Below are 20,574 nucleotides of genomic sequence, written 5' to 3' on the forward strand. Positions count from 1 at the left end.
CAGGCTGGATTTTTTGGCATTAATCGTAAATGTATCGCGAACAAGGGCAAGAAAAATGTTATGATATACTAAATGCACTCAACAGGCCTCCCACCACGGCAACAACATTAGGAGGCAATGGCCTAGCGGCAATATCACTAGACTATCACTACAGAGACCCAGACAATGTTCTGGGGACCCAGCTATGAATCTCGCCATAGCAGCTGTTGGAATTTGAATTCAATAAAATAAAATCTGGCATTAAGGTATGGGAAATAAATGCTGACCTTGCTAGTAATGCCCTGTGAAAACGTCTTTCAAAAATCCTTTAGCACTAGATCCTAAGTGGATTATGTGGCCGATGATGACCATCATGAAGCGATTGCTGGGGGGAGAACCCACCTGGTTCACTAATATCCTTTAGGAAGGAAATGGTCATTCTTATCTGGTCTGGCCTAGATGTAACTCTTAACAGTTCTCTGGGTAATTTGGGATGGGTGATAAACGCTAGCCTAGCTACTGACGCCCACATCCCATGAATGAATAAAATCAAAACAAACAAACTCCTGACTTCTGACATTGAGAAAGACAAGGGCAACAAATGCGTGTGGACACCAGACAGTTCACCTCCAAGTCACACACTGTCCTGTCTGGAAATACGTTGTTCAGTCTTTACACTGTCACTGAGTCAAACACCTGGAATTCCTACACTAACTGCAGGATGGGTTTACCTCCATTATAGGGACTGCTGTGGTTCAAGAAGACAGCTCACCATCCCCCTCTGAAGCAGATTAAAATTGGGTATGGGCAATAAATGCTGACCTTGCTAGTAATGCTCACATCCTGTGAAAAATTCTTTCAAAAATCCTTTAGCACTAGACCCTATGTGGATTATGCGACCAAATGTGGACATTACTCTTTAGGAAGGATGTCAAATCCTTAGATAGTGTGCAAAGGAGACTTCCCAGGGTGATGTCATGGATAAATGAATTAAATTATGTGGAAAGGCTAGAGAAACTGCAGTCGTTGCTTTTAGTATAGCAAAGCTAATGAAAGATTTGTTGTAGGAGCTCAAGAGCATGAAGGATTTTCAGAGATGAAATAAGGAGAAATGGCAAGTAACCCGAAGACACAGAATTAAGGAAATTGGGAAAAAAGCACAGAAGCCATGAGGAAGCCTTTAATACCTAAAATGTTGTTACAATCTGCAACATTTTTGCTCAAAAATACCTTCCAGATGGTACCCTTGAAGCGTAAAGAATTGGGCAAGACTGCGGGACCTCTGAATTTTGAAACAGAAGCAGAGTTAGACCATTCGGCCGCTTGAGTTTGGTTTGCCTTTCCGTAAGATCATGGCTGATTGACTGTGTTTCAAGTTTCACATTCCCATCTATCCCTGATAACTTTTGATTCTCCTACCTAATAAGAAAGTATCTACCTCTGTCTTAAAATATTCACCAACTTCATCACCTGAGGCAGGGAGTTCCATTCAAAGTGCCAGTATGGGCAGGATAGGCCAAATAGCCTGCAGTGCTGTATCATTCTGTGATGTTCTGTGCTATGCATTTAATTTGCTGGAGTATTAGAGATAGGATCAGAAGAGCTGCAATCAGGTAAGCATTTGTTAAACCTAGAGTATATATGACACTTGCCTTTATTATTAAACTTTTCCTCTTCTGATGAATTCTTTGGTTTAAAAGATGCTTAACTATGTTGTGTATTTTGTAATTTTCTGCAGAACACTGAGTACATAATGCAGAGACGTCGGGGCACAGAGGGAGTTCCGACTTGTTGGAGTTCCCACCTCTTGGCTAAGAATTGAATTGGGCTCCTAGGGCCGCAGCTTCAAGCATAAAGGCTCTCCAATATCGTGAACAAGCTGACTATTCTGGAGGGGCGTGGACAAGAACATGTGTTTCCATCTGGTCTACAAGGGTGAACTGAGTCTGACTGCTACAAATTAGTGATTTCATTGATAAAGAACATCAGCGGGATCTTTGTAATCCAGAGCTTTTCATTGGGTTTCTGTTTAGTATTATGTAAAATAGAATGGAAAGCTTTCTGGATGTTCTAGGCAGTGCCTTCAAGAGCTGCACTTACCTATTCATGACACCCTCTGCATTCAACACCATGAAGCCTCCAGTCATTTTGAAGGTATGCAGTATTATGGGTGGCACAGTGGCTAGCACTGCTGCCTCACAGCGCCAGGGACCTGGGTTTGGTTCCAGCCTTGGGTGATTGTCCACGAGGAGTTTGCACATTCTCCCCGTGACCGCATGGGTTTCCTCCCTCAGTCCAAATTATGCAGATTAGTTGGGTTAGCCATGGGAAATGCAGGGATAGGGTGGGATGCTGTTTGGAGGGTCAGGATGGGCTGAATGGCCTGCATCCACACTGTAAGGATTCTACAATTCAGTATAATCACTTCTACTCTCCCTTTTCTGACTTCTCAAACACTGAAACAACTTTGTACCTTGTTCAGACCCTCTAGCCATTGCCTGAAGACCATCAACCCACTTGGTACATAAGCAACAGAGGGAGATGGAATCCAGTTTAAAACACTCTCATGAGAATACAAATTAGTAGTGAACTCTTTGCAATGCAATCTTTTGGCAATGTGCCATCAACATGGGAGCAGGCGGAAAATATGACATGAAAGTTGGCAGCAGGGTTCGCAAAGGCAGATGTAGCTGGCAAAGAGAGGGACTCAATTTTACTTTCAAATGCATGTACTGGTCCTAAACAGGGCTGTAAAGAACAGGCAAATCCTTAAAAGGGCAGACTGTGATGAAATTATAGAGAAGCAAGATGTGTTAAATAGATACTTCACAGATGCCTTCACAAATAAAAACTTATTAAATTCCAGATTTAGCTATTTTGGCTCAGCAATCTATGGTACAAATATCCACCTGTAATTCATTTGCCTACAGAGCTGGAGGGATAAGCAAATGAAAAAGGATAGATGATATGTGACAGTTTTATCAGCACTGTTTCGTATACTTCCCCCACTTTTTCAGAAATTATCATCACGTTTCAGCAGTTTCAATAAAAAAGTAAATTTGAATAAAAGCCTCGAAGGGAAACAAGGCCCATGGGGAAAGGGCAAGGGAGAAGGACGACTTCAAAAGGCTGGAAGAAATGCAATGAGCTGAATGGTCTCCTTCCATGCTGTCCCACTGCCTCCTTTTATGTCAAAATGGATTAACCCTTAGTTGTGCAGTTTAGATTAGATTAGATTAGATTACTTACAGCGTGGAAACAGGCCCTTCGGCCCAACAAGTCCACACCGCCCCGCCGAAGCGCAACCCACCCATACCCCTACATTTACCCCTTACCTAACACTACGGGCAATTTAGCGTGGCCAATTCACCTGACCTGCACATCTTTAGACTGTGGGAGGAAACCGGAGTACCAGGAGGAAACCCACGCAGACACGGGGAGAAAGTGCAAACTCCACACAGTCAGCCGCCTGAGGCGGGAATTGAACCCGGATCTCAGGCGCTGTGAGGCAGCAGTGCTAACTACTGTGCCACCGTCACAGTGTGTGCGCAAGCACATAAATCAGTTGTATCTTGCACAGTTTTCCAGCTTTTGTTACAATAATGTACATACAAACCAACAGCAGGAGAAGTCAGCTCTTCTACAAAGTGATCTTTTACATCCATCTGATCCTTGCTTTAGCGGCTCCTCAGTCAACACTGCAGATACCCCTCAGCACTGCACAAAGGCAGTTAAGATTCAAGGTTCACAGTCTAGCGTGAGCTTCAAAAGGTCACCTGAAATAACCCGAGGGAAATGAACGTGACGTGGTTCTCACGCGACAACACTCAGAGTTGGGGCAAGTGACTGATGAGATGCCTCCCCCTCCCCTGCAGCCTGTTCACAAAGGGTTTGGTTGATGTGGTACAAAAGGCAAGTCAATCTCAGCATGAAGCAGTGTGCAGAGGGGTACCGGGAGGGAGGGTGTGAGTGAGACAATGGGATAAGTCTTTGCTAGTGAACAGCACTGAGAATCAGCATCAGAGAGAGGCAGCAGAGAGATGGAGTGAGGGAGGGAGGGCTGTAACTTAAATCCTTCATCTCTAACTTCCCCGGTTATATATGTGCATCCAATCAATGAGGGAGATTCTTGATGTCTCTGTGTCACCCTTGCATTTCTGATTTCCCTTTATCTCTTCCCCCCCACATCATCTCTCACTGTCCAATATCCCAGCCACCCCCACTCCCAAATGGTGTATCGCCTACTACACCTTTGGGAATTAGAATTTGGTCCAGTTATATATTAACACAGTACACATGTTATTAAAATAATATTTGCTCAGGCCACCATGAATTTGCGAACTGTCCGGATAATTATATGAGATGGATGTCCCTGGTCATTTGGAAAAGACAGAATCCCAGCCTAAGGGGTTAAAGCCCAGAGAATCGCAGGTAAGTCATAAGTTAAACAATGATGCTAGAAACAATGATAAACATATCCACTTCATTGCACAGCATTCCTAAACAGAAAAACACAGGGGATTGAGAGGACCATGGAACTGTTACTGGGCAGAAGTGAAGGCCTCAGGAGCAAGCAGCAGGACAACCAGACAAAATTATATTCTCACATCTCTCAAAGGTGGGACTGGAACCACAATTATCTGAGATGACATTACTGAGCCTAGGTTGACCCAACTGGTATTCAGCAAACACTAGTACAGGTCAGAAAATTGTTTGGCGAGGTCAGTCAGGGATAGAGCTCCTCATTCCCAAGCCTATTAAGTTACTTCAATTGCCCGATAAATTTTGTACATTCCAAATTAAAGCTGTTGTTTCAAAATGGTATCTTTTTGTTTTGAGGTCCTGACAGAACAGTTGGACATCTGAAGTGCAATAGGAAATGCATTGCAGGCACATCTTTAAGATCCAATGCAAAAATCCCAAAGAATGCTAATGCATGATATTGAAAACATTGGGTGGCACCAAATTGATAAGCCATTCAGAAGGTTAAGGACAGTTATTAAGAGAGGATTGTCAAACAGTACATACCAGTGTCCAGTGGGAGGCACGAAATAGACACAACAGTGTACTCTCGTATCAGGAATTCGCTTCTTCCGGTTAATATTAATCTCTTCCCTCAGGTACTTCTCATACTGTTCATTAATGTATTTCACAATTGGCTCCCAGCTGTAACACAGGATTCTTTGATTACAAACGTCTCTAGGTTCAGTCGCGAGTCACGGTTCCTCAGGACCTCATCTGGAAAGGTGACTAAATCACTCCTCAGCTCTGACTAAATCACCTCAGTGTTTGTTTGGAAGTTGTTCATACAATGACTGAAATCAAACCGTCAATAATGTTTCGAATCATCAATTCACAAATTATATCTTCTGGACCTCCTACTCTCTTTCCCTGTCTGTGCAGCTGGGATGCTATGGGAAAGGCAGCAGTTACTAATCTATCCAGCTTCTCAGAGCGATACTTTCCTTAATGCTTATCTGGCAGACAAATGCTCAAAAGTTTTACTCTGGGGTTTTAGGCTGAAAGTGATAATCTGATTAGATGACAGACTTGCAGATCAGGCATTTAAGACAGTTCATCCTTTGATATCAGTCAGCGAGCCCTGATGGCCACATCCTGTGTGCCATTTCCTAGCTTTCTCTCTCTCATAATTGCTAGGAACACTAACATTGCATTAAGAAAGGCTACTCTCTAACATGAACAGTTTGCATTTCAAGAGACTAAGAAGGTTATTTTGCAACAGAACCAGTAATCAACACAAGTGCAACACTTCCATTACTTAAAACATTACAATTCACTCCGGACCATGCAACTTCATTGAAGTACTTTACCCGTGACTAGACAGCATCAGTTTAAAGTGATTAGTAGAAGGGTTATAGGGGACATGAAGAGAAGTCTTTACTCCATCCAGAGAGTGGAGTCTGGAACGCACTGCTTGAAAGGGTGTGAGAGGCAGAAACTCCCACCTCACGCAAGGTGTCTGGATGGGGACCGAAGATTCTGTTTCCATACTCTATGTGCACCTGCACTGCTGTCACATGCAGGGCTCCTGACTAACTGCTGGACAGTAGGACTATGTGGGGTAGCTCATTTCTCAGCTGTTCCGGGCAGAATGAGCTGAGAGTGACTTCCTTCTGTGCTACAAGTATTTTATGATTCATCACTTCACTCAGAAGAGTGTTTCTTTCATCCCTGAGAAGGTCCATGGTTGGAATGGAAATTGTTTCTATTGGATAAGGCAGATTGATGTTTGGCTTCAGTGGTTAACCTGTCCTTTGGAGAGGTTGGAGGAGGCAGGACTTGTTTGTCCTTTACAGGCAGGTGAATTCTGAACAATGATTGGGGTGGTGTAAAGTGATGGATCTAGTGGCACTGAACTGAGAGACCCAGGTTCAAGTCCCACCTGCTCTAGAGTTTTGTAATGATATCTCTGAACAGGTTGGTGAGACGAATACGTTAAATAAAAACTAAGTGCTGAATTGCTACAATTAATAAATCACTGGAGAGCACTTGAAATCTTTTAAACAGACAAAGTCTCATTCCACTTATGTGTTTGGTCCATATCTCTCCATATCTATCCCATCCATGTACCTGTCCAAATGTTTCTTAAATGACAAAATTGTACTTGCTTCCACCACTCCCTCTGGCAGCCTGTTCCAGACACTCACCACCCTCTGTGTGAAATAATTGTCCCCCAGGACTCTTATGTATCTCTCCCCTCTCACCTTAAACCTATGCCCTCTGGTATTAAACATCCCCCCTCCCCTGACAAACTAACAGAGTGGTTGATGGAAATAGTCAACATACCAGTTCTCGTTATTTATCTGATCACCAAATCCTGGCGTGTCTATAACTGTCAGATTCATTTTTACTCCTTTTTCTTCAATGACTAGATGAAAAATAATTAAAAACAAATACATCAGGAAGGTCAGACAGGTGAATTATACATTACAAGCTGAAAAGCAATGGTGTAATATATACAGTGAAGAAAATCCAGTGTTTCATATCCATTTCTAACTAGTCTCAAGAACATCACATGTATATTAAATATGATAGCGCATTTCTGCATTGCTCTTGTAAAATCATTAGTTAGGAGCAAACGTTTGGAGCTTTAAAGTCATCGGTGCAGACTTTACTATGATAATCAAAGTGGAACTGTCAGCATTCATTTACATTTCGGTACTGAAACTGACTTTGGAGTTTTCATATGTAGAATTTTGCATGAAAATCCACGTTAATGTCAGGGTGCACTCTAGATGTTCCAACAGTCTGCAATCTCTACTGTAACCACGCTTTTGCAAGAATCTTTACTCTACTTTATGCTGCTTCTCTCACTGTCAAAAGCCATGAGAAAGTATCACGTTGTTGGATGAGGCGTTATCTGAAAGCTTAGCAGTGTAATAACTTCACATTATCTTCTGTCCACTCTCTCTGACCCTGAGAAACAGACTTTATATTTACAGAATGTAAAATTTCTCTATAACATTTCAAAACTCATGCAAGATTATTTATGTGAGGGATATTGATGCTGAGCTAGAGAACACTTTTCTTCTGTTTCAATCCCCTGGGGATGCCTTTCCAAAGCTGGTATGGTAAGCTTCAATGTTGGCTATACTGTGTTCGTCATAACATGGTACAGCCCCATCCACAGGAATGAACCCACTGCCACATCAAAGTAGCAGCTTTCTGTTGTTATCCTGTGGCTTTATGAAAAGTGTGAAGGGCCGAAGAGTGACCTTATAGACATCTATAACATCATGAGGGGCGTAGATAAATAGATAGCCAACAGTTTTTCCCCAGGGTAGTGGGGGGGGGGGGGGTTAAACCAGAGGGCATTGGTTTAAGGTGAGAGGGGAGTTTTACAAAAGGGTCCAGGGGGTAATAATATTTTCACACAGAGGGTGCTGAGTGTCTGGAACATGGAGGCGAGTATAATTTTGTCATTTAAGAAACATTTGGACAGGTATATGGATGGGATAGCCATGAAGAGGTATGGATCAAATGCAGGAAAATGAGATGAGATTAAGTGGATGGCATGGACAAGTTAGGCTGACTTGAACCACGCTGTAAACTTCCATGACTCTATGCTAAGGGATTGCATTCACTAGAAACCTATTTCATGTAAGGGCAATTACAGTCAATAATTTAAGAAGAAATATCCTGTCACTCATGGTTGGTTTGTCAGTCATGGCTGATTCCAACTCCGTTCTCTGAACTAATAACTAAGTGTCTAGTCTATTTCGTCATCCAACTCTCCCCGAACTCCATCCCACCTGTTTCTTGTATAGTTCCATTTCTCGAATTAATTAACATATGAAAACATTTACAAGTTGTCAAGTTAATGCATAATTATTGAAAATTATATGAAAATCAAATTCCTCCTCAAACTTTAAACTAAACAGAACATCCAAAAGTACGTCTTGTCCAGCAACCCCCTTCAATAAACTAGCAGCACAATGTAGCTAACTGTTAAATAGTAGGTCTCATATATACCTTCATTTCCCCCAGTCTTGACAAAGACAAACACACTCCACGTTCACCTTTCATCTCCCACCCTCCATAGCCCTCAGGCTCATCCAAAACTCTTCTGGTGAGACCTAATCCCCTTTACTCATCAACCCTGCACTTACTAAAATATATTGGCTTGACATTCCGAGACTGAAAAGCATCCAAGATTCAGGCAGGATCGGAAAATAATGGACTTGTGTGTAACCTGTTAAGTGTGTTTAAGTTTCAAGCTTTTCTTGACCTCTCTTGTTCTAGTGTATCTGTTCAAGTTGTTAACCTCCCAAGTATAAATGTAAGAGGAACATTTTGAACATATTAATAATGAACAAGAATGGATCAATTTCAGCTCTTGGTTAAGACCTTGTTATTGGGGATTTTAACTATGCATCTTACCAATGAACAGTTAACCATTGGTGTTGAAGATTAAATATTTTTATCAGAGGTTTTAATTTGAATTTGAGAAGTATCCTTTGAATCAGAGCCTGGCCACTGAATGTGTAAACAGATCACTCTAGCAATGAAAGTCCTAGTTTAATTCTAGCTTCAGTTTTGTTGAGGGCAGAGGTCATACACATGGGACAAACAACTCCATTGTTCCTTGACAAACCTTCTGAGAGTTATCATGATGTACACAGATAATATATATTCTTTCAAATACATTACTCATCTATCTGTCTTCATGCTTGATGGATTGCTTTATGTTATCCAGCGTAATCACAAAGTAACTACCCAGGAGTGACTTCTGACACAGGCGGGCTGGAGGGTTAAGTGTTTGCCATGGAATCAAATGAGTCAACTTAAGGCAGAACATAATTAAAGTTGAGGTAAATTTTCAGAAAGCATTTTAATATTTGTTTGCAGAAGCTAGCAGTAGGTGACCTACAGTATGGTTTTACAGTTTTTGCTGCACAAAGTAAATTTTCGATTGAACAATCAAGATAGCGATTCCCGGTTCAAAGATCAAATTGTATTGGAATTGTATCAGGATCTCAAAATGCACCATATTACTAAACATGGAAGAAGTAACCCGTGTTTATGTCACACATTCTTATTTGAACAATTACTGAACCGCAGTTTATGTGCAGTCAATGTTGTAATATAGGAAACACAGCAGCTCAAGCACTCCTGTAAATCCTGATTGGATTAATGGCCAAATAATCTGTTCTTAGTAATTGCCGATTGAGGGATAAATGTGCTGAGACTTTTTGCACCAATGTAAGTGGCCAGATTTGACTTTGGCTTAAAATCCTCTAATGGGCAATAAATACTGGCCCAGCCAGCGACACCCACATCCCATAAGTGAATAATTTTTTAAAAATGCATCTAACAATACAGCTCCCCTTCCATTCTGACTGGGAGTGTCAGAATAAATGATGTGTTTCAGTCTGTGAATGAGACAGGTGCACAGTGGAGTACATACAAACACACATTACGCACCCACACAGAATCATGTAGCACAGAAACAGACGCTTCAGTCCAACCAGTCCATGCCAAATATAATCCCAGACTAAACCAGTTCCACCTGCCTGCTCTTGGCCCATATCCCTCCAAATCTTTCCTATTCGTGTACTTATCCAAAAGTCTTTTGAACATTGCAACTGTGCCACATCCACCACTTCCTCAGCAAGTTCATTCCACACATGAACCACTCTGTGTAAAAAAAATTGCCCCCTCTCTTCTCATCTTAAAAATATGCCCCCTTGTCTTAAAATCCCCTATCTTAGGAAAAAGACACCTACCATTTACCCTATCTCTACTCCTGTAGTAAACCTCTATAAGGTCACCTCTCAACCTCCTACGATCCAGTTAAAAAGTCCCAGTGGATCCAGCCTTTCTTTATAATTCAAATAACCCAGCAACATCCTGGTTAATGTCTTCTGAACCCTCACCAGCTGAACAATATCTTTCCTATAACAGGGTGACCAGAACTGAACACAGTATTCCAGAAGAGGCCTCACCAAAGTCCTGTACAACCTCAACATGACATCCCAACTCTTATACTCAAAGGATATACACAAGCACACACACATACACACTCATGAGCCACACATACACCTACTAATGCACATGCATACATCCATATGTGGGCATGCAAGCTCACACATGCACACAAATGCTAACACAAACACACAAACACCTCCGCCCCCCCCATTGGCATCCTTCTTCTGCTGCTACCCTCCACCAATAATACTTTCATTTCAATAGTAGGTCTTTAAAAATAGCATGAAACAACATTCCCTTCCATCTTTCCTTGCTGTCTCATGACCTCTTCACTCAATGTTCAATACCTGTACGAACTTTCCACGTTTTGCCAATTCTACACTTGAGGGAGCCATGCTCTGTGAAACCAGTGCTGGTCCACCGAAGGAGCATGGAAGGGCGAGGACAGGTGGTGAGCTTCATAGCCAATACACTTAGAAACATTTTGTAAAGGACAGCCCAGTCATGCAGTCAACTGGGACATGTAGTCAACCACAAGTTGTTCTACAAGGAGATATTGAGGATTCCGATACAATTTGGAGATGCTATTATTGTGATGTTCTTATCAGTGTTAAATTTGAATCAGTGGGGAATGGAATACATTTCTAACTTTACTGAGACCTAGCACCACCCTGTCGCTGTTATCCATGGCAGGGACAGTGCTCTCTGCTTTATTTTATTGCAGCCTTTACCATTTATTTCAAGTTGTATGCTCCTGTTGGCAAGATCTGGGCAGAAGGTGAGATTTGGTTTGGAGTAAATTCTGTATAAATACAACTGTATGTGTCCAGCTGCTGAGAGTTGTGGATTGGTAAAGACAGTTCTAACCCACCATTAAATCCTTCTGACAATTTCTTGAAGTAATATGTATTCTTAAACGTTAAATGCAACTTAAGTTATTTCAGGCTCAGAACTATTCTTCACGGGAACAATGACTGGGGAGCCATTAACTATAAACATGTCTATTCCCGTGCCTGCATTCAATGGTGTTACCATCACTGCACTCCCCACTGTCAACATCCTGTAGGTTAGCACTGACCAGAAACTGAACTGGACTAGCCATATACACACAGTGGCCATAACAGCAGGCCAGAGCTGGGAATACTGCATTGAATAATACACCTCCTGACTCCCCAAAGCCTGTCCACAATCTACAAGGCACAAGTCAGGAATGTGATGGAATACTCCCCACTTGTCTAATGAATGCAGCTTCAACAATACTCAAGAAGCTTGACACCATTCACGACATAGCAGCCCGCTTGATTTGCAACGCATTCAAAAGCATCCATGCCCTCCACCACCGACACTTAGTAGCAGCAGTGTGTACCATTTACAAGGTGCACTGCAGAAAGTCTTAGATCAAAGATCCTTAGGCAACACCTTCTACCAGTGAGGACCACTACCAACTAGATGGATGAGCGCAACAAATACACAACCCCCATGGACGTTCCCCTCTAAGCCACTACCATCCTGACTTGGAAATATATCTCCACCCCTTCATTGTAATTGGGTCAAGATTCTGGAATTCCCTCCCTAAGGGCATTGTGGGTCAACCCACATCAGGTGGACTGCAGCGATTCAAGAAGGTACCACACACCCACCTTCTGAAGGGCAAGTAGGGATGGTCTATCAATGTCGGCCAAGCTGGCAATGTCCCACGTCCCATGAGTGAACAAAAATAAGAAAGATAGCGTGTTCATAAATATTTCCCTTATTTAACTGAAATGTATCTTTTATACACATTCAGCACGTGAAAATTGTGAGGACGTATGTATTTTTCATCTTATGTTTCAAACTGAATTTGCAAGGGTGGGGGGTACCAAAATAAATGCATTGGACATGAGCCGATGTTGGTCATTCAGCTCGCCCTGCCATTCAACCAGATCACAGCTGATCTGATCAGCCGGAACTCCACTTTCCTGCCTTTTCCCAATAACACTTGATTGCCTCCCTGGTAAAAAAAAAGTCTCTCTCAGCCATGAATATACTCAACAGCCCATGCTCGTTAGCTCTTTGCAGTGAATAACTCTTCAACTCACTATCTTGCGAGAGAAAAAATATCTTCCTCATGTGCCTTAAATGGGGAAACTTTAATCTGAGATTATGCCTTCTGATCCTGCACTGTCCCAAAGGGGAAACAACTTCTCAACACCTACCCTGTGATGCCCCCAAGGAATCTTATAAAATGGTCACTTGGTATTTTCATCAAAAATATAGACAGTAAACTGTGTGTTATCTGGCATTGTACCGATTGGAATTGGAACAGGAGCTTTAGATAGTCCCCTATCCTTTTTACTGCTTATATGTTTGAAAACACTGCCCACAAAGCTGCCCAAACTTTAAAAGCTCTGATGAAAAGTCATCGAGATTTGAAATGTTTCCTCTCTCTCCATGGATGCCACCTGACCCTCTGATTTTCAGTATATTTTGTTTTCAGCAAGGTTTAAATGCTGCAGCCACTGCTCAGAGGAACTGTCTTCCCCGCTGTTATGACTCTTCTGAACGGACCTCTCGAATTTTAATGCAAAAGCACAGCCGGTCAGGCAGCATCCAAGAAGCAGGCGAATCGAAGTTTCGAGCAGAAGGTCTTTATCAGGATGCAGAGCTTATGCTCGAAACAACGACTCTCCTGCCCCTTGGATGCTGCCTGACCAGCTGTGCTTTTCCAGCACCACACGTTTTGACTCTGCTCTCCAGCATCTGCAGGCCTCACTTTCTCCCTCTCGAATATTAATTTTGATCTCTCTCTCTGCACTGGTAACACTGTATTCTGCACTGTGCGCTGCTATCCTGATGCACTTTGTACGGGACAATAGACAATAGGTGCAGGAGTAGGCCATTCTGCCCTTCGAGCCAGCACCACCATTCATTATGATCATGGCTGATCATCCTCATTGAGTATCCTGTTCCTGCCTTATCCCCATAACCCTTGATTCCACTATCCTTAAGAGCTCTATCCAACTCTTTCTGAAAGTATCCAGAGACTTGGCCTCCACAGCCCAAAAGCAGCACTTTTCACTGTCTCTCGGTACATGGGACAACGATAAATCCATTGTTTAATTAGCGCAACCGACAGCGTGAGGTTTGAAAGTAAAAAGAAGAGTCAAATGGTGGATTTCTGAAACGAAAAATTCGAAAATCCACAATTTGGCAGAAATTTCTCATCCCTGGGAGGAACAACAGCAATAATATGGAATGTGGCACTTGGTAATTTTTAAAAAAATTCACCCATGGGACGTGTGCATGGCTGGCAAATCACGCATTTACAGCTAATCCCAAACTGGCCAGAGGGCATTTATGAGTCAACCGGATTGCTGTGCCACATGTTGGTCACACTGGTAAGGACAGCAGATTTCCTTCCCTAAAGAGCATTAGTGAATCAAACAGTTTTTTTTACAACAATAGTTAATATGAGGCCAGCTCTTTATTCCAGATTTTTAATAAATTCATATTTCACTACCTGCTAAGGTGGCATTCAAACACATATGTCACAAGTTCCTCATACTTTACTCATAGAATAGAAAAGTTAAAAATAGGAAACTAGGAGCCAAAGTAGACCAGATTAGAGTGGTTCTGGAAAAGCACAGCAAGTCAGGCTGCATCTGACAAGCAGGAAAAATCAACGTTTCGGGCAAAAGCCCTTCTTTTGCCCAAAACGTCGATTCTCCTGCTCCTTGGATGCTGCCTGACGTGCTGTGCTTTTCCAGCACCACTCTCATCTTGACTCTAATCCTCAGCATCTGCAGTACCCACTTCTGCCAAAGTAGACCATTCAGCCCTCAAGCCTGGTCTGCTGTTCAATACGGTCCTCTATCTCAGTAGCCAGAACATGGTTTCTCCCCATACCCCTGAAAACCATTAAAGGCCAAACCTCTTTCTTGAACATCTTCAAGGATGAGTTAAGCCTTTCACCACTACAAACGCAATGTGCAGATTTCTCACCTGCAGCACTTACACCTTGGGCTACTAGCTTTGTGGCAATAAAAGCATTCTGCAAACAAAACTGATTAAAATAATGCCACATACATACATTTACAGAATAGAAAAGCTGTATTTGAAGTTTATGTCATAGCTGTCAGAACCTTGTATTATTAAGCTTCTGAATGACGGTTTCAAAGTCTGTCATACAAATATTAAAAAGACACACTGACTTCAAAATGAAGAACTAGTGGACAGATTTTATGGCAACACAGCAACTGAATTGTGGCATTTTGCTATGATCTCTTGCACGAGCAAATTCATTCTTGATGAAATTGCACTCAGCAAACAGTCAAAATGTAAACTCTCCCGATATGGATAAGGCTTGGCTTTTGATGGTGATTCAGTTGGTGTGCTGAGTCACACAGTAAGGTCTTAGATCATTGAGTACATCCAAAGCTGAGATAGAAACATTTTTATTCAGTAAGGCATTCAAGGGTTATGAGGAAAAGGCAGGAAGGTGCAGTTGAGGATTATCAGATCAGTCACGGCCTCATCGAGCAGCAGACTCGATAGGCTGAATAGCCCACATCTACTCCTATGTTGCAAAACTACCGTGAATCAACATCATTGTGTTATGGACTAGTCCAGACCACTCAAAACATTCTTCAGCAGGTAGCCCAGACCATAACTTTGTTAATTGTTTCGGGTAATTGTACAGTGAAAATTACTTGGAGTAAGTTAGCTAGGTTGACTACCAGGTTTAAAGCAGACAAAAATTTATTCACCAAATGATGGAATGAAACAGAAAGAACAGAATACAGAACACCTGCAGACTTCAGTCTATCCAAACTAGACTTAATTATACTGTTCCGAAGATATGCAACAGTCCCAATAAACAAACCCCTTAAACACAGAGTAATAATGAAACAGAGGCGTACAGCTCGAGATTGGAAGAGTAGAAGAAGAGAGAGAGAAGCTCCAGTCTCAACTGACTGACGTCAGCAGCCTTTCTTCACACACACACCACTGCGGAACTGATTAAAAAGAATTCAGCTTCCAGGACTGACCACTTCCCTTTCATTATACAGGTTACTTCTAAAACATGAGGCCTGAAACCTCATTTGTTTACGGATGAACAAAAGGCCTGTCAGTAAACCCTCCCATCTCTATGCCAAACCAGCCGATTCGGAGCCTGGGTGGTTTTATGACCCCTTTGGAAAAAACCCAGGACACAGTATCCTTGGGAAGAAGGAACAGTTTTTAGAAAAAGGACAAACTTTGAGACAATTGCAAAACAAACAACAGTTCTTCACACATACTGGAAAACTCCCTGAGGCAACACAGTTTGGCAACTCTGGAAAATTTGCACAGGGAAATCACTGTACGATTAGTACAATCACCATGGACAACAAGGGGGGAGGGGGTCACAGTCTAATGATATGGGGTAGGCCATTTAGGACAGGGATGAGAGACATTTCTGCACCCAGAGAGTGGGGAGTTTGTGGAATCCTCTGCCACAGAAGCCAAGTCATTGATTGTTTCCCAAGAAGGAGATGGTTCTTAGGACTCAAAGGGATCAAAGAGAGAAAGTGGGAACAAGACACTGAGCTGGATGGTCAGCTATCGTCATATTTAAAGACACAGCGGGCTTGAAGGGGTGTATGGTCTACTCCTATTCCTATTATCTGTTTCTATGAACAGGGGCCACTGAGACCCACATCAAGAATCACTGAGATTTATAACAGGAAGGACTGAGATCCAGCTCAGGAAAGAGGCTCACTTTTTGCTTTTGAAATTGAGTCTTGATGCCAATGGTGTACAACTGCCAATAGCAGCACTGGGTTAAGGCTCATTATTTTATTCTGATCATGTACAAGCCAAAGCTTCTATCGAGATTCCTGCTCGACCATAAAGGATTTACAGTCAGCATGACCTGCTTCAGAAACTACACCAAAGCACCCGAGACATTTCTGCACAAGCAGACCTTTCAAGTATTTTCTGGTCTTCTGGTGTTGCCTCATGACACAAAATGGGACATTATAAATCTGTGGGAGCTTACTGTGGACAAATTGGTTCTTTCCTACATTTACAACAGCTGCTAGATTTCAGAAGGAACTTGTTGACTGGTAGGCATTTTGTGATGTCTTGAGGCCATGGAAGGTATTTTAGAAACGTTTAGTCTTTCGCTTTACAAAAACAGCACAATGAGAATCGTGGAATCTCTACAGTGCAGAATGAGACAATTTGACCCATTGAGTCTGCATCCATCCTCCTAACAGCATCTCACCCCTATCCCTGTAGTTTGGCCAATCCACCAAACCTGCACATCTTTGGATTGTGGGAGGAAACTGGAGCACCCAGAGGAAACCCACACAGACACGGGGAGAATGCACAAACTCCACACAGACAATTGCCCGAGGCTTGAATCGAAGCTGGTTCTCTGGCGCTGAGAGGCAGCAGTTTAAGCAAATTCGGATTAAAATGTAAACATTAATAGCACATTTGCTGGAGGACAGAAACACTACTCTTAAGGCAGCATAGCTCACAGGGTCTTATCACAGGGTCCTGATAATTTCAGAAATATATCTTCCCCTTTAAGAAGGCAACCATTCCCCCACCCTCTCTCTCCTTCAGGCCACGTGGCCCAGCAGGACACAGCATGCTATGGGTTTGTCGAGAGTGTTGGCTGAGGCTTGTATTGACAAATTCGAGCTAACCACGGCTGACTATCTGGGAGGACTCAACCCCAGAAGGCCTGCTGACACTTCCCCCGGCTTGAAGTGTGCCAGGAAGATAAGGCCAGAGTGTAGTGGGGGGGCAAGGACTGAAAGAATCCTGACCTCCCCTCACTCTGCCAACATGCTCGACTGTAGCTGGAGGGGAGTGGTGAAAAACAGGCCTGGCTTTCTCCAATTGCCAACCTTAGGAGCTGGCGGATTCCAATTCCTGTCCTCGCTGCATGTAGGCCCCACTCCCACCACGGTACTTCATTGTACAGGCCGACACAGTCACATGACCACCTGAGGGGGACTCTGAAACTCCAGGGCATACATATAAGGTAGGCACCAATAAATAAAGGGACTCAGGAAAAAAAACCTCTTCATGCAGAAGCTGGAGCTCGATGCTCTGAATAAATTCCAACAGTAGCTTATATTACGCTGCATCTAAGGACTACTTTCATGGTGACCTTTTGTTGTTTCTTCATTCATTCATGGGATGAGGGTGTCACTGGCTGGACTAGCGTTTATTGCCCATCCCTAATTACCCAGAGGGTGGTTAAGAGTCAACCACATTGCTGTGGGTCTGAAGTCACACGGAGGCCAGACAGGGTAAGATTCCTTCCCTGAAGGACTTCAGCGATACAGATGTGTTTTTTCCAACAATCAACAACAGACTGATGATCATCATTAGATTCATGATTCCAGATTTTTATTGAAATTTTACAACCTGCCATGGGTGGGATTCAAATACAGATCCCCAGAACATTACCTGGGTCTCTGGATTAGCAGTCCAGTGATAATACCACTAGGCAATTGACTCCCCTTGTGTATCCTTGATCCTGTCTATCAAGGGTCCTCTGGACACTGAGTGCCCATACTCTACCTAGCTAGACCACTCCTATTCTTAGAGAGTTGCATCTCTATCTTTACCTCATCTAAAGGTAACTGTTTCTCAGTCGTGGGAGCTCTGTATTTAGATTCTTTAGAATTAGAACTAGAACCCCTACAGTGTGGAAGCAGGCCCCTTGGCTCAATAAGTCCACACTGACCCTCCAGAGAGTATCCACCTAAACCCATTCCTCATTACTCTACATTTACTCCTGACTAATGCACCTAACCTACCTATCCCTGAACACTATGGACAATTTAGCATGGCCATTTCGCCCTAACCTGCATATCTTTGGATTGTGGGAGGAAACCAGAGCACCGGGAGGAAACCCATGCAGACACGGGGAGAATGTGCAAACTCCACACAGACAGTCACCTGAGGCTGGAATCGAACCCGGGTCCCTGGTGCTGTGAGACAGCAGTGCTAACCTCTGAGCCATCGTGCCGTTGAACCATATGTAAATGTATAACATCTGGAACAGTGCTTCCAACCTCTCCACAAATCTTGGTAGCATGCATCGGTTGATGTCATCAATATTTAATTTGAATGATCTCACACTGGCTTTGACTCACTGAGTGGTTACCAGGTGCACAGGAAATGGTTCATGGGCATTTGCAGGGTCTCCCTGACAAAAATGTAAATAGGCCACCCACCCCCTCCAACCCATGGGAACATCCAGCCATAACTGGAGAAGTAGTATCCATGAAGGAGCGTACAATAGCCCAAGAATCCCATCTCCCCATTATCCTCTCTTCCCCTCGCTCTCTCCCAACTCAGTGGCATGTTCAGGTCTGGCATTGGACAATCTAATCGCCTCAGGAGCCACAGCACCAGAGCTGGGGGGAGGGGTGAGTCAACCTTGATCTGAAAGGCCCGCCCAAGAAGAAGAAGAAGACACTTGCTATTACATGGAGTGGTTGTGGTGAATAAGATGGATACTTTCGAAACAAAACTGAATATGGACATGAGGTGAGGAAGAATGAGAAGGTTATAATGATGGGGGAGATGGTGTAGGATAGAGGGGGTGAGCTGGAGGTTTTGTGACTGCCAGACCCACTGAGTTTCTTCAGCCTTCTATGCTTATTTCTCACTGTATGTTTGGGAGAACTGTGTTCAGGCTCAGTGTGGGGCCCTCTTCAGCAGCTGGATGTACCTCGTCAACCTCATGTAGTGCACAGCAATAAAGAATGTGCACTTGGAAACCGCGTGCTTAAAGGGAATCCACAAGTTGCTATGTCACCATAGTCTTACCAGACAATAAGGGCTGCTCTCCTATTAGAGGGAAGCAACTGGTGCTGATTTAACCTAGGGGCCACCAAACCTCAGGCAAGGGAGCCCTTTATGGCTACCTTAAGCCAGTGATGGGAATTGAACCCATGCTGTTGGCATCACACTGCTCAGCCAACCATTGATCCAGCCAACTGAGCTAAACCGATTCCCAATCCCCAAGTAGCTGTTGAGGGGTGATCTAAATACAGTCATGCTATCTTTTAGTGTTTAGACTTGTTGTTTACTCAATGCACCAACACTGAAATGAAGGAGTAACCTCCTTTGGCAACACAAAATTCAACTGCGTCGTCTTTGCAACATTGCTTACTCAAATTGCGACAGTGAGGTTTTGAACTGGTGACGGGATACCTTTGGCTTCGGTGTGTTTCCTGGCTGTTGCTGATGGTACAAGACCCTATGGTATTCCTAACCATTGGGTTCACTTCCCACTAGTCCTGGTGGGAATGATGGCTACCAGCCTCCGGAAAACTCAACAGCCCTTCAGTTTCCAGATAGCATTCATGTGAACGTGGGGAGGTGGCTTTTGGGTTGCTGGAGGTTGGGGGTGGGGCTGGTGTCTCTCAATAGGGAAGGCCTGAAGTAGGCTTAATCCCCCTCAGGTCCGACTCAATGAGCTACATGAGGAGCAACATGTAAGCAAAAATACTTATACTACTCAGCAGAGAGCAAAGGGCAAATCAAACAGCTGGGAAGACAGGCCCTGTGGCCGCTGAAGGATAAATGGCTCTCGTGAGATCTTTACATGTACCTTGCCAACTCCCAACCACGCTGTGAAATGTTCATGCTCCAAAACATTGCCGCAGCAAGTTATGCATTTCACTAGCTAGCTAGGGTATTTAATGATTCAAACAGAAACCTAATTAAGCTACATTTATTTCCCAAACAAGCCTTGCCCATCAATGAGATGGGGAAATTGAATACTCCATCTTTCCTGTAGTGAAATGAAAATTCAAGCCCTCACAGATGTGATGGAGCATTAGGTAGGAAAGTGCAAGATCTAATCTGCATCAATTTCAGAGGAAAGCTGCAGTCTAGTACGCTTAGTAGATGTGCGCTTTTATTGACAGGATAGTGGAGTACTAGCCTCAGTGTTCACAACTAATTATCTTTCATCTTGAGTTTATCCTGGAATCCCTACCCACCCAGAATGGAGTGGGCCCTACCGTTGGCCCTTATGCTGACAGCGTAGGTATTTTCTAATCAACCCCTACAGTGAGTTATTATGGCACTCTCTGGGAGCAGATGGGATTTAATCCTGGCCTTCTAGACCCGAGGTAGGGATACTAA

The 20,574-nt window shown here is 43.3% G+C and overlaps 1 protein-coding gene across 9 annotated transcripts in view; it reads right to left on the reverse strand.

The window, feature by feature from the left end:
* Positions 1-20,574, reverse strand: part of LOC122560826 (neuronal-specific septin-3-like) — a 464,551-nt gene that overhangs the window by 41,806 nt on the left and 402,171 nt on the right. For all 9 annotated transcript variants that reach the window (XM_043711963.1, XM_043711962.1, XM_043711961.1 and 6 more), the window contains 2 exons: positions 6,787-6,868; positions 5,008-5,145 (listed from right to left, as the gene is read on the reverse strand). In XM_043711963.1, the coding sequence (XP_043567898.1) occupies positions 5,008-5,145; positions 6,787-6,868 (220 nt within the window). The remainder of the gene's footprint in view (positions 1-5,007; positions 5,146-6,786; positions 6,869-20,574) is intronic.

The sequence above is a fragment of the Chiloscyllium plagiosum genome, chromosome 21, assembly GCF_004010195.1.
Source record: "Chiloscyllium plagiosum isolate BGI_BamShark_2017 chromosome 21, ASM401019v2, whole genome shotgun sequence".
In the NCBI taxonomy this organism is placed as follows: Eukaryota; Metazoa; Chordata; class Chondrichthyes; order Orectolobiformes; family Hemiscylliidae; genus Chiloscyllium; species Chiloscyllium plagiosum.